The sequence below is a fragment of the Panulirus ornatus genome, chromosome 33, assembly GCF_036320965.1.
Source record: "Panulirus ornatus isolate Po-2019 chromosome 33, ASM3632096v1, whole genome shotgun sequence".
NCBI lineage: Eukaryota > Metazoa > Arthropoda > Malacostraca > Decapoda > Palinuridae > Panulirus > Panulirus ornatus.
The window spans coordinates 24,855,958-24,875,764 of record NC_092256.1 but is presented as its reverse complement, the minus strand read 5'-3'; the positions used below and the strand labels follow the sequence as shown (position 1 = coordinate 24,875,764).

The window sequence follows — 19,807 nt, the reverse complement described above, 5'->3', positions numbered from 1 at the left end:
ACCATATATTCTTAATACCTTCCACAGAGCATCTCTATCAACTCTATCATATACCTTCTCCAGATCCATAAATGCTACATACAAATCCATTTGCTTTTCTAAGTATTTCTCACATACATTCTTCAAAGCAAACACCTGATCCACACATCCTCTACCACTTCTGAAACCACACTGCTCTTCCCCAATCTGATGCTCTGTACATGCCTTCACCCTCTCAATCAATACCCTCCCATATAATTTACCAGGAATACTCAACAAACTTATACCTCTGTAATTTGAGCACTCACTCTTATCCCCTTTGCCTTTGTACAATGGCACTATGCACGCATTCCGCCAATCCTCAGGCACCTCACCATGAGTCATACATACATAAAATAACCTTACCAACCAGTCAATACAGTCACCCCCTTTTTTAATAAATTCCACTGCAATACCATCCAAACCCGCTGCCTTGCCGGCTTTCATCTTCCGCAAAGCTTTTACTACCTCTTCTCTGTTTACCAAATCCTTTTCCCTAACCCTCTCACTTTGCACACCACCTCGACCAAAACACCCTATATCTGCCACTCTATCATCAAACACATTCAACAAACCTTCAAAATACTCACTCCATCTCCTCACATCACCACTACTTGTTATCACCTCCCCATATATATATATATATATATATATATATATATATATATATATATATATATATATATATATATATATATATATATATATATATATATACATATATATATATATATATATATTTTTTTTTTTTCATACTATTCGCTATTTCCCGCGATAGCGAGGTAGCGTCAAGAACAGAGGACTGGGCCCCTGAGGGAACATCCCCACCCGGACCCCCTCTCTGTTCCTTCCTTTGGAAAAAAAAAAAAAAAAAAAAAAACCGAGAGGGGAGGATTTCGAGCCCCCCGCTCCCTTCCCTTTTAGTCGCCTTCTACGACACGCAGGGAATACGTGGGAAGTATTCTCTCTCCCCCATATATATAAATATATATATATATATATATATATATATATATATATATATATATATATATATATATATATATATATATATATATTATTTTATTGCTGTCTCCCGCGTCAGAGAGGTAGCGCACGGAAACAGATGAAAGAATGGCCCAACCCACCCACATACACATGTATATACATACACGTCCACACACGCACATATACATACCTATACATTCCAACGTATACACATATATACATACATACATATACATATATACACATGTACATAATTCATACTTGCTGCCTTTATTCATTCATGTGGGGATTCTGTGGGAAGTATTGTTTCTCCCTGTCCCATTACATATGGATTGTAACTGAAGTGTGGATAACTGAGTCTTACGTAATTCCCGGAAGCGGTTTGAGCTCTTCAGTAATAGCACTAAGTTCCTTGTCGACATTATAGAACGAGAGCTGTATAATAGAACGAGAGTTGTATTACAGAACGAGAGCTGTATTATCGAACGAGAACTGTGTTATAGAACGAGAACTGTATTATAGAACGAGAACTGTATACAATGTGACCCGATTAAATATGCTAACGTAGATAAGTCATGGCTTAAGTTGAGACGCTACCTCTTATGTGCACACTCGCTACGAAATAATTTGCAGCACGAATATTTGGCCAGGTGTGTCCAGCAGGCGAGGTTTGCTGCTCCTGTGAGGGAAGAGCCGAACACCTGTTGAGGCAACGCATTTCATGAGAATCATCACTAGAAATTGCTTAGTCTTGGGGTGTCCACATACTGAGGTATTCACCAATGTGTTGCCTTATTGTTATCAAGAACGATGACCTGCTTCTAATTCTGGGCTAGGGATGCACCACATTCCATCAGTTTGCAAATGGTTTCTAGTTTCTTCTCTTCTACCTTGAACCTTGTTAATGCTTCTATAAGAATCTTTCTGGCAACGATCAAAATGCCACATCCACTCTTTCCAACCCATTCCGTCTCTCGCGAATCTTGCACACGACCGGGTTTTAGATTTTTTTTTTTCTTTATAGTGAAATTCAATTGTCCGTCGTCGGTTTTAAACTACTGATCATAACAAAATGATAGTTTGTCCTGCATGATGACCTTGTGGCTTGCACGTAACATGTTAACTCCAGCACAAATGTACTGGTGGTTGCGGTCTTGTTAGTACCGCAGTTCTTGTTTGCTACACTTAGTTTGTCCAGAAGGTCAAAGGTTTGTAAATACTGCCTCTCGTCATTATAGAATGGCAACGATTTGCTAATGTCTTCCAGCAACTAATTCCCGAGAACATATCTTTCCACCATGCCTTAATGAAGATAACAAATACATTGTCATAGAGATAACAAATACAGTTATTAAGATAACAAATACATTGTCATAAAGATAACAAATACATTGTCATAAAGATAACAAATACAGTCATAAAGATAACAAATACATTGTCATAAAGATAACAAATACATTGTCATAGAGATAACAAATACATTGTTATTTAGATAACAAATACATTGTCATAAAGATAACAAATACATTGTCATAGAGATAACAAATACATTGTCATAAAGATAACAAATACATTGTCATAAAGATAACAAATACATTGTCATAGAGATAACAAATACATTGTCATAAAGATAACAAATACATTGTCATAAAGATAACAAATACACTGTCATAGAGATAACAAATACATTGTCATAAAGATAACAAATACATTGTCATAGAGATAACAAATACAATGTTATTAAGATAACAAATACATTGTCTTAAAGATAACAAATACATTGTCATAACGATAACAAATACATTGTCATAAAGATAACAAATACACTGTCATATCTGCTTTTGCGACATATGTCATGGCCGAATAGATGAGAGGCTGAGCATGAGAAAGTTATATATCGAGACGTGGTACATATACCTGCACTTCACATCATACTAGTAACAACATGTGTTAAAGTCAAGTGCTGCTGCCTACATAACATGTAACAAACCGGTTCGGTTTGTGATATTTTCGTCATAACCTTGACATTGTCCCAAATTAAACTTGCGTTTGCTCTATTTGATGATTTTGACTGAAATACACAACACATTTATGTTTACTTTTGACAATTGTTGTATAAGTAATCCAATACTGGTCAAATTGTCATCAAAACAATCTTGAAATTGACCTTCAATGTCAAAATTTCAGATGGTGGTATCACTTTAAAACCTTGGGCCATAAGAAAGACATGTGTAAACATTACTAACATGTAACAAAAAGTCATCCAACACGTATTTCAAAGTTTGGTCGTATGGTTGAGATGCAGACATCACACAGCGGGTACTGTACAGTAAGAGGCAGGGCAGCTTGGACCGCCACCATGCTACGTAGAGTTCATCTCCAGGGAGCTGGTGGTTGAAGCCGCCTTCGTTAAAGAAATGTTAAGCCGTTAACAGCCCCGGGCAAAGCCGGCTCACAGATGACAAGGCTGCAGTAGTTAAGATACTGTACAATGAACACAATGAACTGGCTGGCAGTAACAGACCGACGACTATATTGTGGTACACAACAACTTTATTTCCAAACTAGGAACCCAAAGTCAGAATAAGGCTCTCTCTCATGCCAGTCTTACTAGATACACAAGGGTTAGTAAATACAATCAATACATATTCTTTTAATACACAAATGAATGAAAATAATTACATCTGGATCCCATGAAGTATCGACTAGCGTTCCTGACCATGACGCATTACCAAACCGCCGAAGGTCGAGCGCAAAGGTCCACAGCCAACCCAACTGTTCATCTATCCCTAAGGGTTGGTCAACAAAATAAGTACTTGGCTCAGGATGGTGTGTGTGTGTGTGTGTGTGTGTGTGTGTATATATATATATATATATATATATATATATATATATATATATATATATATATATATATATATATATATTTTTTTTTTTTTTTTTTTTTCTTTCTTTCTTTTTTGCTTTGTCGCTGTCTCCCGCGAGCTAGCGCAAGGAAACAGACGAAAGAAATGGCCCAACCCACCCCCATACCCATGTATATACATACGTCCACACACGCAAATATACATACCTACACAGCTTTCCATGGTTTACCCCAGACGCTTCACATGCCCTGATTCAATCCACTGACAGCACGTCGACCCCGGTATACCACATCGATCCAATTCACTCTATTCCTTGCCCTCTTTTCACCCTCCTGCATGTTCAGGCCCCGATCACACAAAATCTTTTTCACTCCATCTTTCCACCTCCAATCTGGTCTCCCACTTCTCCTCGTTCCCTCCACCTCCGACACATATATCCTCTTGGTCAATCTTTCCTCACTCATTCGCTCCATGTGCCCAAACCATTTCAAAACACCCTCTTCTCCTCTCTCAACCACGCTCTTTTTATTTCCACACATCTCTCTTACCCTTACGTTACTTACTCGATCAAACCACCTCACACCACACATTGTCCTCAAACATCTCATTTCCAGCACATCCATCCTCCTGCGCACAACTCTATCCATAGCCCACGCCTCGCAACCATACAACATTGTTGGAACCACTATTCCTTCAAACATACCCATCTTTGCTTTCCGAGATACTGTTCTCGACTTCCACACATTCTTCAAGGCTCCCAGGATTTTCGCCCCCTCCCCCATCCTATGATCCACTTCCGCTTCCATGGTTCCATCCGCTGCCAGATCCACTCCCAGATATCTAAAACACTTTACTTCCTCCAGTTTTGCTCCATTCAAACTTGGATGAGGTTTTCTTCTTTCACACACTTTACTAAACTCAGTGACCAAATTCTGCAGTTTCTCACCTGAATCAGCAACCAGCGTTGTATCATAAGCGAACAACTGACTCACTTCCCAATCAACTTGTCCCTCAACCCTACTGAACCTAATAACGTTCCTCCTATTCACATTTACTCGCAGCTTTCTTCTTTCACACACTTTACCAAACTCAGTGACCAACTTCTGCAGTTTCTCACCTGAATCAGCAACCAGCGTTGTATCATATGCAAACAACTGACTCACTTCCACAACAGACTGCATACTTGCCCCTCTCTCCAAAACTCTTGCATTTACCTTCCTAACCACCTAACTCACCCATAAACAAATTTTACAACCATGGAAACATCACACACCCTTGCCTCAAACCTACATTCACTGAGAACCAATCACTTTCCTCTCTTCCTACACGTTCACATGCCTTACATCCTCGATAAAAACTTTTCACTGCGTCTAACATCTTGCCTCCCACACCATATATTCTTAATACCTTCCACAGAGCATCTCTATCAACTCTATCATATACCTTCTCCAGATCCATAAAAGCTAAATACAAATCCATTTGTTTTTCCAAGTATTTCTCACATACATTCTTCAAAGCAAACCTCTGATCACACACCCTCTACCACTTTTGAAACCACGCTGCCCTTCCCCAACCTGATGCTCTGTACATGCTTTTACCTCTGAATCAATACCCTCCCATATAATTTCCCAGGAATACTCAACAAACTTATGCCTCTGTAATTTGAACGCTCACCTTTATCCACATTGCCTTTGTACAATGGCACTATGCATGCATTCCGCCAATCCTCAAGCACTTCACCATGAATCATGCATACATTGAATATCCTCACCTACCAATCAACAACACAGCCACTCCCTTTTTTCATAAATTTCACAGCAATACCATCCAAACCCGCCGCCTTGCCGGATTTCATCTTCCGCAAAGCTTTCACTACCTCTTCTCTCTTTACCAAACCATTCTTCCTGACCCTCTCACTTCGCACACCATCCAGACCAAAACACCCTATATCTGCCACTTTATCATCAAACACATTCAACAAATCTTCAAAATACTCACTCCATCTCCTCGCTTCATCACTACTCGTTATTACCTCCCCATTTGTTCTCTTGTCTTACGCACATTATTTACCTACTTCTAAAACATCTTTTTATACTCCCTAAAATCTAATGATAATATCACCCCAAATCTCATTTGCCGTCTTTTTTACCTCTTGCATCTCTCTCTTGACCTCCTGCCGCTTTCCTTTACACATCTCGCAGTCATTTGCATCACTTCCTTGCAAGAATCAAAACGCCTCTCTCTTCTCTTTCACTAACAACCGTAATTCTTCATCCCACGACTTACTACCTTTTCTAATTTGTCCACCTCCCATCTTTCATGCCACATGCATCTTTTGCACATGCCATCACTGCTTCCCTAAATACATCCCATTCCTCACCCACTCCCCTCACGTCATTTGCTTCACTTTTTTTCCATTTTACACTCAATCTCTCCTGGTACTTCCTCACACAAGTGTCCTTTCCAAGCTCACTTACTCTCACCACTCTCTTCTCCCCGACATTCACTCTTCTTTTCTGGAAACCTCTACAAATCTTCACCTTCGCTTCCACAAGACGGTGATCAGACATCCCTCCAGCTGCTCCTCTCAGCAAATTAACATCCAAAAGTCTCTTTTACACGTCTATCACGCAAAAAGTAATCTAATAATGCCCTTTGACCATCTCTCCTACTCACATACATATACTTATGTATATCTCTCTTTTTAAACCGGGTATTCCCAATCACCAGTCCTTTTGCAGCACACAAATCCAAAAGCTCTTCATCATATATATATATATATATATATATATATATATATATATATATATATATATATATATATATATATATATATATATATATATTATCCCTGGGGATAGGGGAGAAAGAATACTTCCCACGTATTCCCTGCGTGTCGTAGAAGGCGACTAAAAGGGAAGGGAGCGGAGGCTGGAAATCCTCCCCTCTCTTTTTTTTTTCCCTCCAAAAGAAAGAACAAAGAAGGGGGCCAGGTGAGGATATTCCCTCAAAGGCTCAGTCCTCTGTTCTTAACGCTACCTCGCTAATGCGGGAAATGGCGAACAGTATGAAAATATATATATATATATATATATATATATATATATATATATATATATATATATATATATATATATATATATATTATTCTCTTCTTTTTTTTCCTTTTATTATACTTTGTCGCTGTCTCCCGCGTTAGCGAGGTAGCGCAAGGAAACAGAAGAGAGAATGGTCCAACCCACCCACATACACATGTATGGAAAGGATCATATATTTTTTTTCTTTTGCGCATGATCAAGAATATTCCTATGAGTCCACGGGGAAAATGAAACACGATAAGTTCCCAAGTGCAGTTACGTGATAAAATTTGTCAACAATTCACCTTCTTGTCAACATAAGTTTATGATACGCTCGTTGTCTGTCTTGGACAATCGCATGTTTACCATATGGCGTCCTAGCTACGTCTCTTCGCTGTACATCAAATGAGTATTATATTTCTCTCTTGTGTCTCCCCTGATGATGTGATTATTACACGAAAGTGCACTTTGGAAGTTATCGTGTTTCATTTTCCCCGTGCTCATAGGAATCACAAGTATATACATATATGCACACGAGCATATATACATACATATCCACATCACCGTATACATGCATATACATACACAGACATATACATATATACACATGTACATATTCATACTTGCTGCCTTCATCCATTTCCGTCGCCACCTATCAACACACGAAATAGCATCCTCTCCTCCCCCTCCAGCGAGGTAGCACCAGGAACAGACAAAAAGGCCACATTCGTTGTTTACCCCAGACGCTTCACATGCCCTGGTTCAATCCACTAACCACGTAAAAACAAAAAAAAAAAAAAAAAAAATCAGCTGGTGGCTGATTCATGTGAGAAACTGCAGAAGCTGGTGACTGAGTTTGGTAAAGTGTGTGGAAGAAGAAAGTTAAGAGTAAATGTGAATAAGAGCAAGGTTATTAGGTACAGTAGGGTTGAGGGTCAAGTCAATTGGGAGGTGAGTTTGAATGGAGAAAAACTGGAGGAAGTGAAGTGTTTTAGATATCTGGGAGTGGATCTGGCAGCGGATGGAACCATGGAAGCGGAAGTGAATCATAGGGTGGGGGAGGGGGCGAAAATTCTGGGGGCCCTGAAGAATGTGTGGAAGTCGAGAACATTATCTCGGAAAGCAAAAATGGGTATGTTTGAAGGAATAGTGGTTCCAACAATGTTGTATGGTTGCGAGGCGTGGGCTATGGATAGAGTTGTGCGCAGGAGGATGGATGTGCTGGAAATGAGATGTTTGAGGACAATGTGTGGTGTGAGGTGGTTTGATCGAGTGAGTAACGTAAGGGTAAGAGAGATGTGTGGAAATAAAAAGAGCGTGGTTGAGAGAGCAGAAGAGGGTGTTTTGAAGTGGTTTGGGCAGATGGAGAGAATGAGTGAGGAAAGATTGACCAAGAGGATATATGTGTCGGAGGTGGAGGGAACGAGGAGAAGAGGGAGACCAAATTGGAGGTGGAAAGATGGAGTGAAAAAGATTTTGTGTGATCGGGGCCTGAACATGCAGGAGGGTGAAAGGAGGGCAAGGAATAGAGTGAATTGGAGCGATGTGGTATACCGGGGTTGACGTGCTGTCAGTGGATTGAATCAAGGCATGTGAAGCGTCTGGGGTAAACCATGGAAAGCTGTGTAGGTATGTATATTTGCGTGTGTGGACGTATGTATATACATGTGTATGGGGGGGGTTGGGCCATTTCTTTCGTCTGTTTCCTTGCGCTACCTCGCAAACGCGGGAGACAGCGACAAAGTATAAAAAAAAAAAAAAATATATATATATATATGTATATATATATATATATATATATATATATATATATATATATATATATATATATATATATATATACCTCTGTAATTTGAGCACTCACTCTTATCCCCTTTGCTTTTATACAATGGCACTATGCACGCATTCCGCCGATCCTCAGGCACCTCACCATGCATCATACATACATTAAATAACCTTACCAACCAGTCAACAATACCTTCACCCCCTTTTTTAATAAATTCCACTGCAATACCATCCAAACCTGCTGCCTTGACGGCTTTCATCTTCCGCAAAGCTTTTACTACCTCTTCTCTGTTTACCAAATCATTCTCCCTAACCCTCTCACTTTGCACACCACCTCGACCAAAACACCCTATATCTGCCACACTATCATCAAACACATTCAACAAACCTTCAAAATACTCACTCCATCTCCTTCTCACATCACCACTACTTGTTATCACCTCCCTATTAGCCCCCTTCACTGAAGTTCCCATTTGCTCCCTTGTCTTACGCACTTTATTTACCTCCTTCCAGAACATCTTTTTATTCTCCCTAGAATTTAATGATACTCTCTCACCCCAACTCTCATTTGCCCTCTTTTTCACCTCTTGCACTCTTGGTTTCAGAAGTGGTAGAGGATGTGTGGATCAGGTGTTTGCTTTGAAGGATGTATGTGAGAAATACTTAGAAAAGCAAAGGATTTGTATGTAGCATTTATGGATCTGGAGAAGTCATATGATAGAGTTGATAGAGATGCTCTGTGGAAGGTATAAAGAATATATGGTGTAGGAGGCAAGTTGTTAGAAGCAGTGAAAAGTTTTTATCGAGGATGTAAGGCATGTGTACGTGTAGGAAGAGAGGAAAGTGATTGGTTTTCAGTGAATGTAGGTTTGCGGCAGGGGTGTGTGATGTCTCCATGATGTTTGATTTGTTTATGGATGGGGTTGTTAGCGAGGTGAATGCAAGAGATTTGGAAAGAGGGTCAAGTATGCAGTCTGTTGTGGATGAGAGAGCTTGGGAAGTGAGTCAGTTGTTGTTCGCTGATGATACAGCGCTGGTGGCTGATTCATGTGAGAAACTGCAGAAGCTGGTGACTGAGTTTGGTAAAGTGTGTGAAAGAAGAAAGTTAAGAGTAAATGTGAATAAGAGCAAGGTTATTAGGTACAGTAGGGTTGAGGGTCAAGTAAATTGAGAAGTAAGTTTGAATGGAGAAAAACGGAGGAAGTAAAGTGTTTTCAATATGTGGGAGTGGATCTAGCAGCGGATGGAACAATGGAAGCGGAAGTGAATCATAGGGTGGGGGAGGGGGCGAAAATCCTGGGAGCCTTGAAGAATGTGTGGAAGTCGAGAACATTATCTCGGAAAGCAAAAATGGGTATGTTTGAAGGAATAGTGGTTCCAACAATGTTGTATGGTTGCGAGGCGTGGGCTATGGATAGAGTTGTGCGCAGGAGGGTGGATGTGCTGGAAATGAGATGTTTGAGGACAATATGTGGTGTGAGGTGGTTTGATCGAGTAAGTAATGTAAGGGTGAGAGAGATGTGTGGAAATTAGAAGAGCGTGGTTGAGAGAGCAGAAGAGGGTGTTTTGAAATGGTTTGGGCACATGGAGAGAATGAGTGAGGAAAGATTGACCAAGAGGATATATGTGTCGGAGGTGGAGGGAACGAGAAGTGGGAGACCAAATTGGAGGTGGAAAGATGGAGTGAAAAAGATTTTGAGTGATCGGGGCCTGAACATGCAGGAGGGTGAAAGGTAGGCAAGGAATAGAGTGAATTGGATCGATGTGGTATACCGGGGTCGACGTGCTGTCAATGGATTGAATCAGGGCATGTGAAGTGTCTTGGGTTCTGTGGGGCCTGGATGTGGAAAGGGAGCTGTGGTTTCGGTCATTATTGCATGACAGCTAGAGACTGAGTGTGAACGAATGGGGCCTTTGTTGTCTTTTCCTAGTGCTACCTGGCACACATGAGGGGGGAGGGGGATGTTATTCCATGTGTGGCGAGGTGGCGATGGGAATGAATAAAGGCAGTGTGAATTGTGTGCATGTGTATGTGTGTATATATATGTGTGTACATTGAGATGTATGGGTATGTATATTTGCGTGTGGGGACGTGTACGTATATACATGTGTATGGGGGTGGGTTGGGCCATTTCTTTCGTCTGCTTCCTTGCGCTAACTCGCAAACGCGGGAGACAGCGACAAAGCAAAATAAATATATAAGTATATATATTGAGAGACAGACAGTCGTATAACGGACACAATACGTAGAAGAACTATTAAGAAGAAGAGGAGCAAGGCAGTCAGACCATGATACATCGAGAAGCTTTTTGATGCTGCCACAGTCACCTGTTTGGTGTCCCTGGGGACAGGGGAGAAAGAATACTTCCCACGTATTCCCTGCGTGTCGTAGAAGGCGACTAAAGGGGGAGGGAGCGGGGGGGCTGGAAATCCTCCCCTCTTGATTTTTGTTTTTTTTAATTTTCCAGAAGAAGGAACAGAGAAGGGGGCCTGGTGAGGATATTCCCTCAGAGGCCCAGTCCTCTGTTCTTAACGCTACCTTGCTAATGCGGGAAATGGCGAATAGTTTGAAAGAAAGTGGATCTGGGAGTGGATCTGGCAGCGGATGGAACCATGGAAGCGGAAGTGAATCATAGGGTGGGGGAGGGGGCGAAAATTCTGGGAGCCTTGAAGAATGTGTGGAAGTCGAGAACATTATCTCGGAAAGCAAAAATGGGTATGTTTGAAGGAATAGTGGTTCCAACAATGTTGTATGGTTGCGAGGCGTGGACTATGGATAGAGTTGTGCGCAGGAGGATGGATGTGCTGGAAATGAGATGTTTGAGGACAATGTGTGGTGTGAGGTGGTTTGATCGAGTGAGTAACGTAAGGGTAAGAGAGATGTGTGGAAATAAAAAGAGCGTGGTTGAGAGAGCAGAAGAGGGTGTTTTGAAGTGGTTTGGGCAGATGGAGAGAATGAGTGAGGAAAGATTGACCAAGAGGATATATGTGTCGGAGGTGGAGGGAACGAGGAGAAGAGGGAGACCAAATTGGAGGTGGAAAGATGGAGTGAAAAAGATTTTGTGTGATCGGGGCCTGAACATGCAGGAGGGTGAAAGGAGGGCAAGGAATAGAGTGAATTGGAGCGATGTGGTATACCGGGGTTGACGTGCTGTCAGTGGATTGAATCAAGGCATGTGAAGCGTCTGGGGTAAACCATGGAAAGCTGTGTAGGTATGTATATTTGCGTGTGTGGACGTATGTATATACATGTGTATGGGGGGGGTTGGGCCATTTCTTTCGTCTGTTTCCTTGCGCTACCTCGCAAACGCGGGAGACAGCGACAAAGTATAAAAAAAAAAAAAAATATATATATATATATGTATATATATATATATATATATATATATATATATATATATATATATATATATATATATATATATATACCTCTGTAATTTGAGCACTCACTCTTATCCCCTTTGCTTTTATACAATGGCACTATGCACGCATTCCGCCGATCCTCAGGCACCTCACCATGCATCATACATACATTAAATAACCTTACCAACCAGTCAACAATACCTTCACCCCCTTTTTTAATAAATTCCACTGCAATACCATCCAAACCTGCTGCCTTGACGGCTTTCATCTTCCGCAAAGCTTTTACTACCTCTTCTCTGTTTACCAAATCATTCTCCCTAACCCTCTCACTTTGCACACCACCTCGACCAAAACACCCTATATCTGCCACACTATCATCAAACACATTCAACAAACCTTCAAAATACTCACTCCATCTCCTTCTCACATCACCACTACTTGTTATCACCTCCCTATTAGCCCCCTTCACTGAAGTTCCCATTTGCTCCCTTGTCTTACGCACTTTATTTACCTCCTTCCAGAACATCTTTTTATTCTCCCTAGAATTTAATGATACTCTCTCACCCCAACTCTCATTTGCCCTCTTTTTCACCTCTTGCACTCTTGGTTTCAGAAGTGGTAGAGGATGTGTGGATCAGGTGTTTGCTTTGAAGGATGTATGTGAGAAATACTTAGAAAAGCAAAGGATTTGTATGTAGCATTTATGGATCTGGAGAAGTCATATGATAGAGTTGATAGAGATGCTCTGTGGAAGGTATTAAGAATATATGGTGTAGGAGGCAAGTTGTTAGAAGCAGTGAAAAGTTTTTATCGAGGATGTAAGGCATGTGTACGTGTAGGAAGAGAGGAAAGTGATTGGTTTTCAGTGAATGTAGGTTTGCGGCAGGGGTGTGTGATGTCTCCATGATGTTTGATTTGTTTATGGATGGGGTTGTTAGCGAGGTGAATGCAAGAGATTTGGAAAGAGGGTCAAGTATGCAGTCTGTTGTGGATGAGAGAGCTTGGGAAGTGAGTCAGTTGTTGTTCGCTGATGATACAGCGCTGGTGGCTGATTCATGTGAGAAACTGCAGAAGCTGGTGACTGAGTTTGGTAAAGTGTGTGAAAGAAGAAAGTTAAGAGTAAATGTGAATAAGAGCAAGGTTATTAGGTACAGTAGGGTTGAGGGTCAAGTAAATTGAGAAGTAAGTTTGAATGGAGAAAAACGGAGGAAGTAAAGTGTTTTCAATATGTGGGAGTGGATCTAGCAGCGGATGGAACAATGGAAGCGGAAGTGAATCATAGGGTGGGGGAGGGGGCGAAAATCCTGGGAGCCTTGAAGAATGTGTGGAAGTCGAGAACATTATCTCGGAAAGCAAAAATGGGTATGTTTGAAGGAATAGTGGTTCCAACAATGTTGTATGGTTGCGAGGCGTGGGCTATGGATAGAGTTGTGCGCAGGAGGGTGGATGTGCTGGAAATGAGATGTTTGAGGACAATATGTGGTGTGAGGTGGTTTGATCGAGTAAGTAATGTAAGGGTGAGAGAGATGTGTGGAAATTAGAAGAGCGTGGTTGAGAGAGCAGAAGAGGGTGTTTTGAAATGGTTTGGGCACATGGAGAGAATGAGTGAGGAAAGATTGACCAAGAGGATATATGTGTCGGAGGTGGAGGGAACGAGAAGTGGGAGACCAAATTGGAGGTGGAAAGATGGAGTGAAAAAGATTTTGAGTGATCGGGGCCTGAACATGCAGGAGGGTGAAAGGTAGGCAAGGAATAGAGTGAATTGGATCGATGTGGTATACCGGGGTCGACGTGCTGTCAATGGATTGAATCAGGGCATGTGAAGTGTCTTGGGTTCTGTGGGGCCTGGATGTGGAAAGGGAGCTGTGGTTTCGGTCATTATTGCATGACAGCTAGAGACTGAGTGTGAACGAATGGGGCCTTTGTTGTCTTTTCCTAGTGCTACCTGGCACACATGAGGGGGGAGGGGGATGTTATTCCATGTGTGGCGAGGTGGCGATGGGAATGAATAAAGGCAGTGTGAATTGTGTGCATGTGTATGTGTGTATATATATGTGTGTACATTGAGATGTATGGGTATGTATATTTGCGTGTGGGGACGTGTACGTATATACATGTGTATGGGGGTGGGTTGGGCCATTTCTTTCGTCTGCTTCCTTGCGCTAACTCGCAAACGCGGGAGACAGCGACAAAGCAAAATAAATATATAAGTATATATATTGAGAGACAGACAGTCGTATAACGGACACAATACGTAGAAGAACTATTAAGAAGAAGAGGAGCAAGGCAGTCAGACCATGATACATCGAGAAGCTTTTTGATGCTGCCACAGTCACCTGTTTGGTGTCCCTGGGGACAGGGGAGAAAGAATACTTCCCACGTATTCCCTGCGTGTCGTAGAAGGCGACTAAAGGGGGAGGGAGCGGGGGGGCTGGAAATCCTCCCCTCTTGATTTTTGTTTTTTTTAATTTTCCAGAAGAAGGAACAGAGAAGGGGGCCTGGTGAGGATATTCCCTCAGAGGCCCAGTCCTCTGTTCTTAACGCTACCTTGCTAATGCGGGAAATGGCGAATAGTTTGAAAGAAAGTGGATCTGGGAGTGGATCTGGCAGCGGATGGAACCATGGAAGCGGAAGTGAATCATAGGGTGGGGGAGGGGGCGAAAATTCTGGGAGCCTTGAAGAATGTGTGGAAGTCGAGAACATTATCTCGGAAAGCAAAAATGGGTATGTTTGAAGGAATAGTGGTTCCAACAATGTTGTATGGTTGCGAGGCGTGGACTATGGATAGAGTTGTGCGCAGGAGGATGGATGTGCTGGAAATGAGATGTTTGAGGACAATGTGTGGTGTGAGGTGGTTTGATCGAGTAAGTAACGCAAGGGTAAGAGAGATGTGTGGAAATAAAAAGAGCGTGGTTGAGAGAGCAGAAGAGGGTGTTTTGAAATGGTTTGGTCACATGGAGAGAATGAGTGAGGAAAGATTGACCAAGAGGATATACGTGTCGGAGGTGGAGGGAACGAGGAGAAGAGGGAGACCAAATTGGAGGTGGAAAGATGGAGTGAAAAAGATTTTGTGTGATCGGGGCCTGAACATGCAGGAGGGTGAAAGGAGGGCAAGGAATAGAGTGAATTGGAGCGATGTGGTATACCGGGGTTGACGTGCTGTCAGTGGATTGAATCGGGGCATGTGAAGCGTCTGGGGTAAACCATGGAAAGCTGTGTAGGTATGTATATTTGCGTGTGTGGACGTATGTATATACATGTGTATGGGGGTGGGTTGGGCCATTTCTTTCGTCTATTTCCTTGCGCTACCTCGCAAACGCGGGAGACAGCGGAAAAAAAATATATGAAGTCTGTTGGGGATGAGAGAGCTTGGGAAGTGAGTCAGTTGTTGTTCGCTGATGATACAGCGCTGGTGGCTGATTCATGTGAGAAACTGCAGAAGCTGGTGACTGAGTTTGGTAAAGTGTGTGGAAGAAGAAAGTTAAGAGTAAATGTGAATAAGAGCAAGGTTATTAGGTACAGTAGGGTTGAGGGTCAAGTCAATTGGGAGGTGAGTTTGAATGGAGAAAAACTGGAGGAAGTGAAGTGTTTTAGATATCTGGGAGTGGATCTGACAGAGACAAAGTATAATAAAAAAAAAAAATATATATATATATATATATATATATATATATATATATATATATATATATATTATCCCTGGGGATAGGGGATTAAGAATACTTCCCACGTATATACATGTGTATGGGGGGGGGGTTGGGCCATTTCTTTCGTCTGTTTCCTTGCGCTACCTCGCAAACGCGGGAGACAGCGACAAAGTATAAAAAAATATATATATATATATATATATATATATATATATATATATATATATATATATATATATATATATATATATATATATATATATCATCCCTGGGGATAGGGGATTAAGAATACATCCCACGTATTCCCTGCGTGTCGTAGAAGGCGACTAAAAGGGGAGGGAGCGGGGGGCTGGAAATCCTCCCCTCTCGTTTTTTTTTTTTTTTCCAAAAGAAGGAACAGAGGGGACCAGGTGAGGATATTCCAAAAAAGGCCCAGTCCTCTGTTCTTAACGCTACCTCGCTAACGCGGGAAATGGCGAATAGTTTAAAAGAAAAGAAATATATATATATATATATATATATATATATATATATATATATATATATATATATATATATATATATATATTGTGTGTGTGTGTGTGTGTAATCATAAATTCTGCTATATATAACACCATCTTCACGTCTGTTTACATAAGTTGGCTGCATATAATGGCAGTACGATGGACCAGTGCCTGACTAATATTACACAAGCATATCAAACACTTATCTCTAACAGATTGATGATAGGATAAATTCGGCAGGAGACTTTATGAGGAATTTTCTTGCATGCAGATAAAGTTCAGAACCATAATAAAAAAATAGCTGGATTTTGCCATTGACCTTAGGTTGTTTCAGAATTCGTACCTTTGATGGACTAAAATTTTATTAGATAAAGATGAAAACATCCATTTTTATAACTAACTTTCCAACAGTGAATATTAAGACCGAGATTCAATATCAAATTATCAACTCCCACACTGAACACAGCCAACATTAAGTGTCACATTTCTCATTAAAACAGGCTACTCATCCTTCATTCATTTATCTATTCTTTTTATTCTACCAATTTTTCTTTAGTTCATAAAGTAAGCTACTGAAAAATCACGCAAGTTGTCTTACGAATGACGTAAGTCCTCTAACAAATGTGTATAGATTTGTCGCGCAGCAGATGACGGAATTAATAGTTAAACTTGATACAATATTGATTGATATCGGATATGAACTTTAACTTTCAAACTGCTGACTCCAGCACAACTATAAAGTAGTACTTGGGTTTCTTATTTACGTTTGTTAGTCCTTACCATCGTTACATTTGTATGGACGAACTAATTCAGAAAAGCGCAAACCCTTATTGAAATGAGTTTAGTAGGTCAGGGTTAGAGAAGGGGAATGATACTGTTTTAGGTAATTGATCTACGAAGCATAATGTTGACATCCTTAGAAATCTTAATAACCTAGATTCTAAGAGTGACGTCTTAGGAGCTGTGCCAGAAAGTACCCATATATCGAAAAGCAGAAACACGAGGCAATGATCAACTTACCCAACATTTCTCTTGCAAATTTCCCTGGCTCAGCTGAGCATGACGGGTAATCTGCCACGATGTCGGAGACGTAGACGATATCATTTTACAAGTTTATTCAACTTCCCATTTTAATAAACAGTTTGTCAGCACATGTATAAAGCACAAACTCTTGCAGACTATTTTATATAATAATATGATAAAAAATGTAATATATAGAGTTTAAAAAGATAGTTCTGGGTATCAAAAAATTGATGTATAATTACACATTTCTTATTTCTGGAAGTTGAATTATTTGATGCGCATGCGCAGACCCACATGAGGTCATTTCCGGCACACAGCTGAGAGTTGTGTTGACGATGGTTCGGTGATGTTCTGTGGGAGTTTCCTCGCCCTCATGGTTTATTTGTACTTTTTACAGAGATAGATAACTTTAAGATAGTTCCTCAGAAATTTTTGAATAAGAAAGGTAAGAATCTTGGATGGAAATGTGGTAAAATAAGTTCTTCCATTTGAGGTTCATCAGGGTTATGAGAAACAAGTTATTTTAACTAATTCAAGACAATGGGGAGTTATGTATGGTTTTATGTGTGGATGTTTCATTGTATCTTCACTCAAAGTACTCAACATCTTGTTTTCTCTGTGTGAGGGATCAGAATATGTCCAAGGTGTGCGTACGTGACAGTAGTGAACTGACAGACTTCAACATGATGTTGACATTTCACACTTGGAGGTAGTGTAAATCGTAAGGTGACTATACACAAGTGATTTAGTAATCATGAACAAGATAGTATATTTTATTACCATCGTTTGGTTTGTGAAGTGTCCGATATCTTGCTTGAAAACGTTTATTATACTGAATATGGTAATTGGAAATCAGGAGAGGCTTTGGGTATATATGTGACATTATATAAATGAGACCAAGATGGGTACTGATATGATATTGAAATCTTATATTCATTCTTGCTTTAATCCCTGGAAGTAGCTCTTGTTAGACCATTTTACAGCTCTGCAGCTATAGTGCTCAGATTTTGATATTTGTATAATGAATGTTAGTTTGTCATCTTAGTGAATTTGGTGTGGGAACCCTAGTTCTGATAGAATAATTCCTTCAGAACGTGTGTATAAGTATGTACAGGTAAAATACCAGTGTAAGGGAATATTGAAACTAACTTTGGAATGTCCCAGAATTCTCTTTTTGCACTGGTAGTTTACTGTGATATTTTGATATTACTTGTGGTATGTAGTGTGGATCAGTACATTATATTTTTCATTGAGAGAATGATAATAGGGAGGGATATGAAGATTAGGGAGAATGTGGGTTAACGTATGCCAGAGGTATTTAAACTCTTTGAAATCAAAAGAACCTATGAATTCTACATCAGTGGTTCTGAAAGGTTTGCATATGGAGTGATTTTATTATCCAGTGGTAGTGCTATGTTTTTTTTTTTTTCCAAAAGAAGGAACAGAGAATTGGGCCAGGTGAGGGTATTCCCTCAAGGCCCAGTCCTCTGTTCTTAACGCTACCTCGCTAATGCGGGAAATGGCGAATAGTTTGAAAGAAAGAAAGAAAAATAGTGAGGACTGTTAAGGTCAAGGAACATATGGGTCCATCAACTTAATATGATGCACTTGTAAAAATCGACAGAATCTGAGAAGTAAAGGGTGTATGTCCATTTTTGCTATGCATCAAAATTAAATTAGGAAAATAACTACCTATGTTTTGGGTGCTGCATGTAGTTCATGGTGATAACAGAAATGCCTGCAGAGTATGATTTGGAACTGTATCTTGAACGATTTCAAATTAGTCATGTGTATTGGAAAGTATGAGGTTGATGTTCAAGTGTGAAATAAACCTTATGAAAACCTCATCTAGTAGCTGAAATAATATATTCATATTCTGCTGTTTACTGTTTGATGACAATTGGTGTCATGTTGGCCTTTTATTTTTTTAAGCTTATATTTTGAGTAATGTATTGACAATCAAGATAATATATGATTGCTAAGGTGGTTAGGTGATGTTTACTTAAGTTTTATTGATTTTTACAAGTACCAGTTTAATTTAACCACGTTTTCCTGGATGTACTGCTGTCGCTTTATTCAGTATCATTTAGTAAAATGCACTCCAAATCATGCTCTGAGGAATTTAAGTGAACTATATAAAGCACTTGAAGCATTAATGGCCATTTCCGAAAGCTAGTTTTGGTGTAGAGTTTAGATAGATTTACCCAGTAAAGTTTCTGATTAGGATGACCACTGAAATAACCTACTGACATGGGGGACATGTGTATCAGTGACTACCTCGCCATTTAGCCTGATAAAAACTAGCTTTGGGAAATACCTTACATTTTAGATTTCTGATATAGTGGGTTGTGATTTTAGAAATACCCTCAAAAGACCTTTGTCTCATTTATCTAGAAATGCCCTCCCTTAATTAATTGTAGTGGGAAAAGATAACATTAAGGAGATATGAAAGTGATATCAGCACTTCCCATCAGTCCAACACCACCCAGGCAAAGGGAAGGGAAGTAAAGGAAATAGTACAACGAAGTACTCGAACC

The 19,807-nt window shown here is 40.3% G+C and overlaps 2 protein-coding genes across 3 annotated transcripts in view; one reads left to right on the top strand and one right to left on the bottom strand.

Moving 5' to 3' along the window:
* Positions 1 to 17,289, bottom strand: part of LOC139759646 (ribonuclease kappa-B-like) — a 78,814-nt gene extending 61,525 nt beyond the window's left edge. The window contains exon 1 of the mRNA XM_071682033.1: positions 17,268 to 17,289. Within this exon, the coding sequence (XP_071538134.1) occupies positions 17,268 to 17,274 (7 nt within the window). The 5' untranslated portion in view covers positions 17,275 to 17,289. The remainder of the gene's footprint in view (positions 1 to 17,267) is intronic.
* Positions 1 to 19,807, top strand: part of Sec24AB (Protein transport protein Sec24AB) — a 90,758-nt gene that overhangs the window by 4,890 nt on the left and 66,061 nt on the right. Inside the window, exon 1 of one of the 2 annotated variants that reach the window (XM_071682031.1) lies at positions 17,577 to 17,715. The exons of the other annotated variant lie outside the window; for it this stretch is intronic. The gene's annotated coding sequence lies outside the window, so the exon portion shown is untranslated. Of the gene's footprint in view, positions 1 to 17,576; positions 17,716 to 19,807 lie in introns of those variants that run through there. 2 annotated transcript variants of the gene reach the window in all.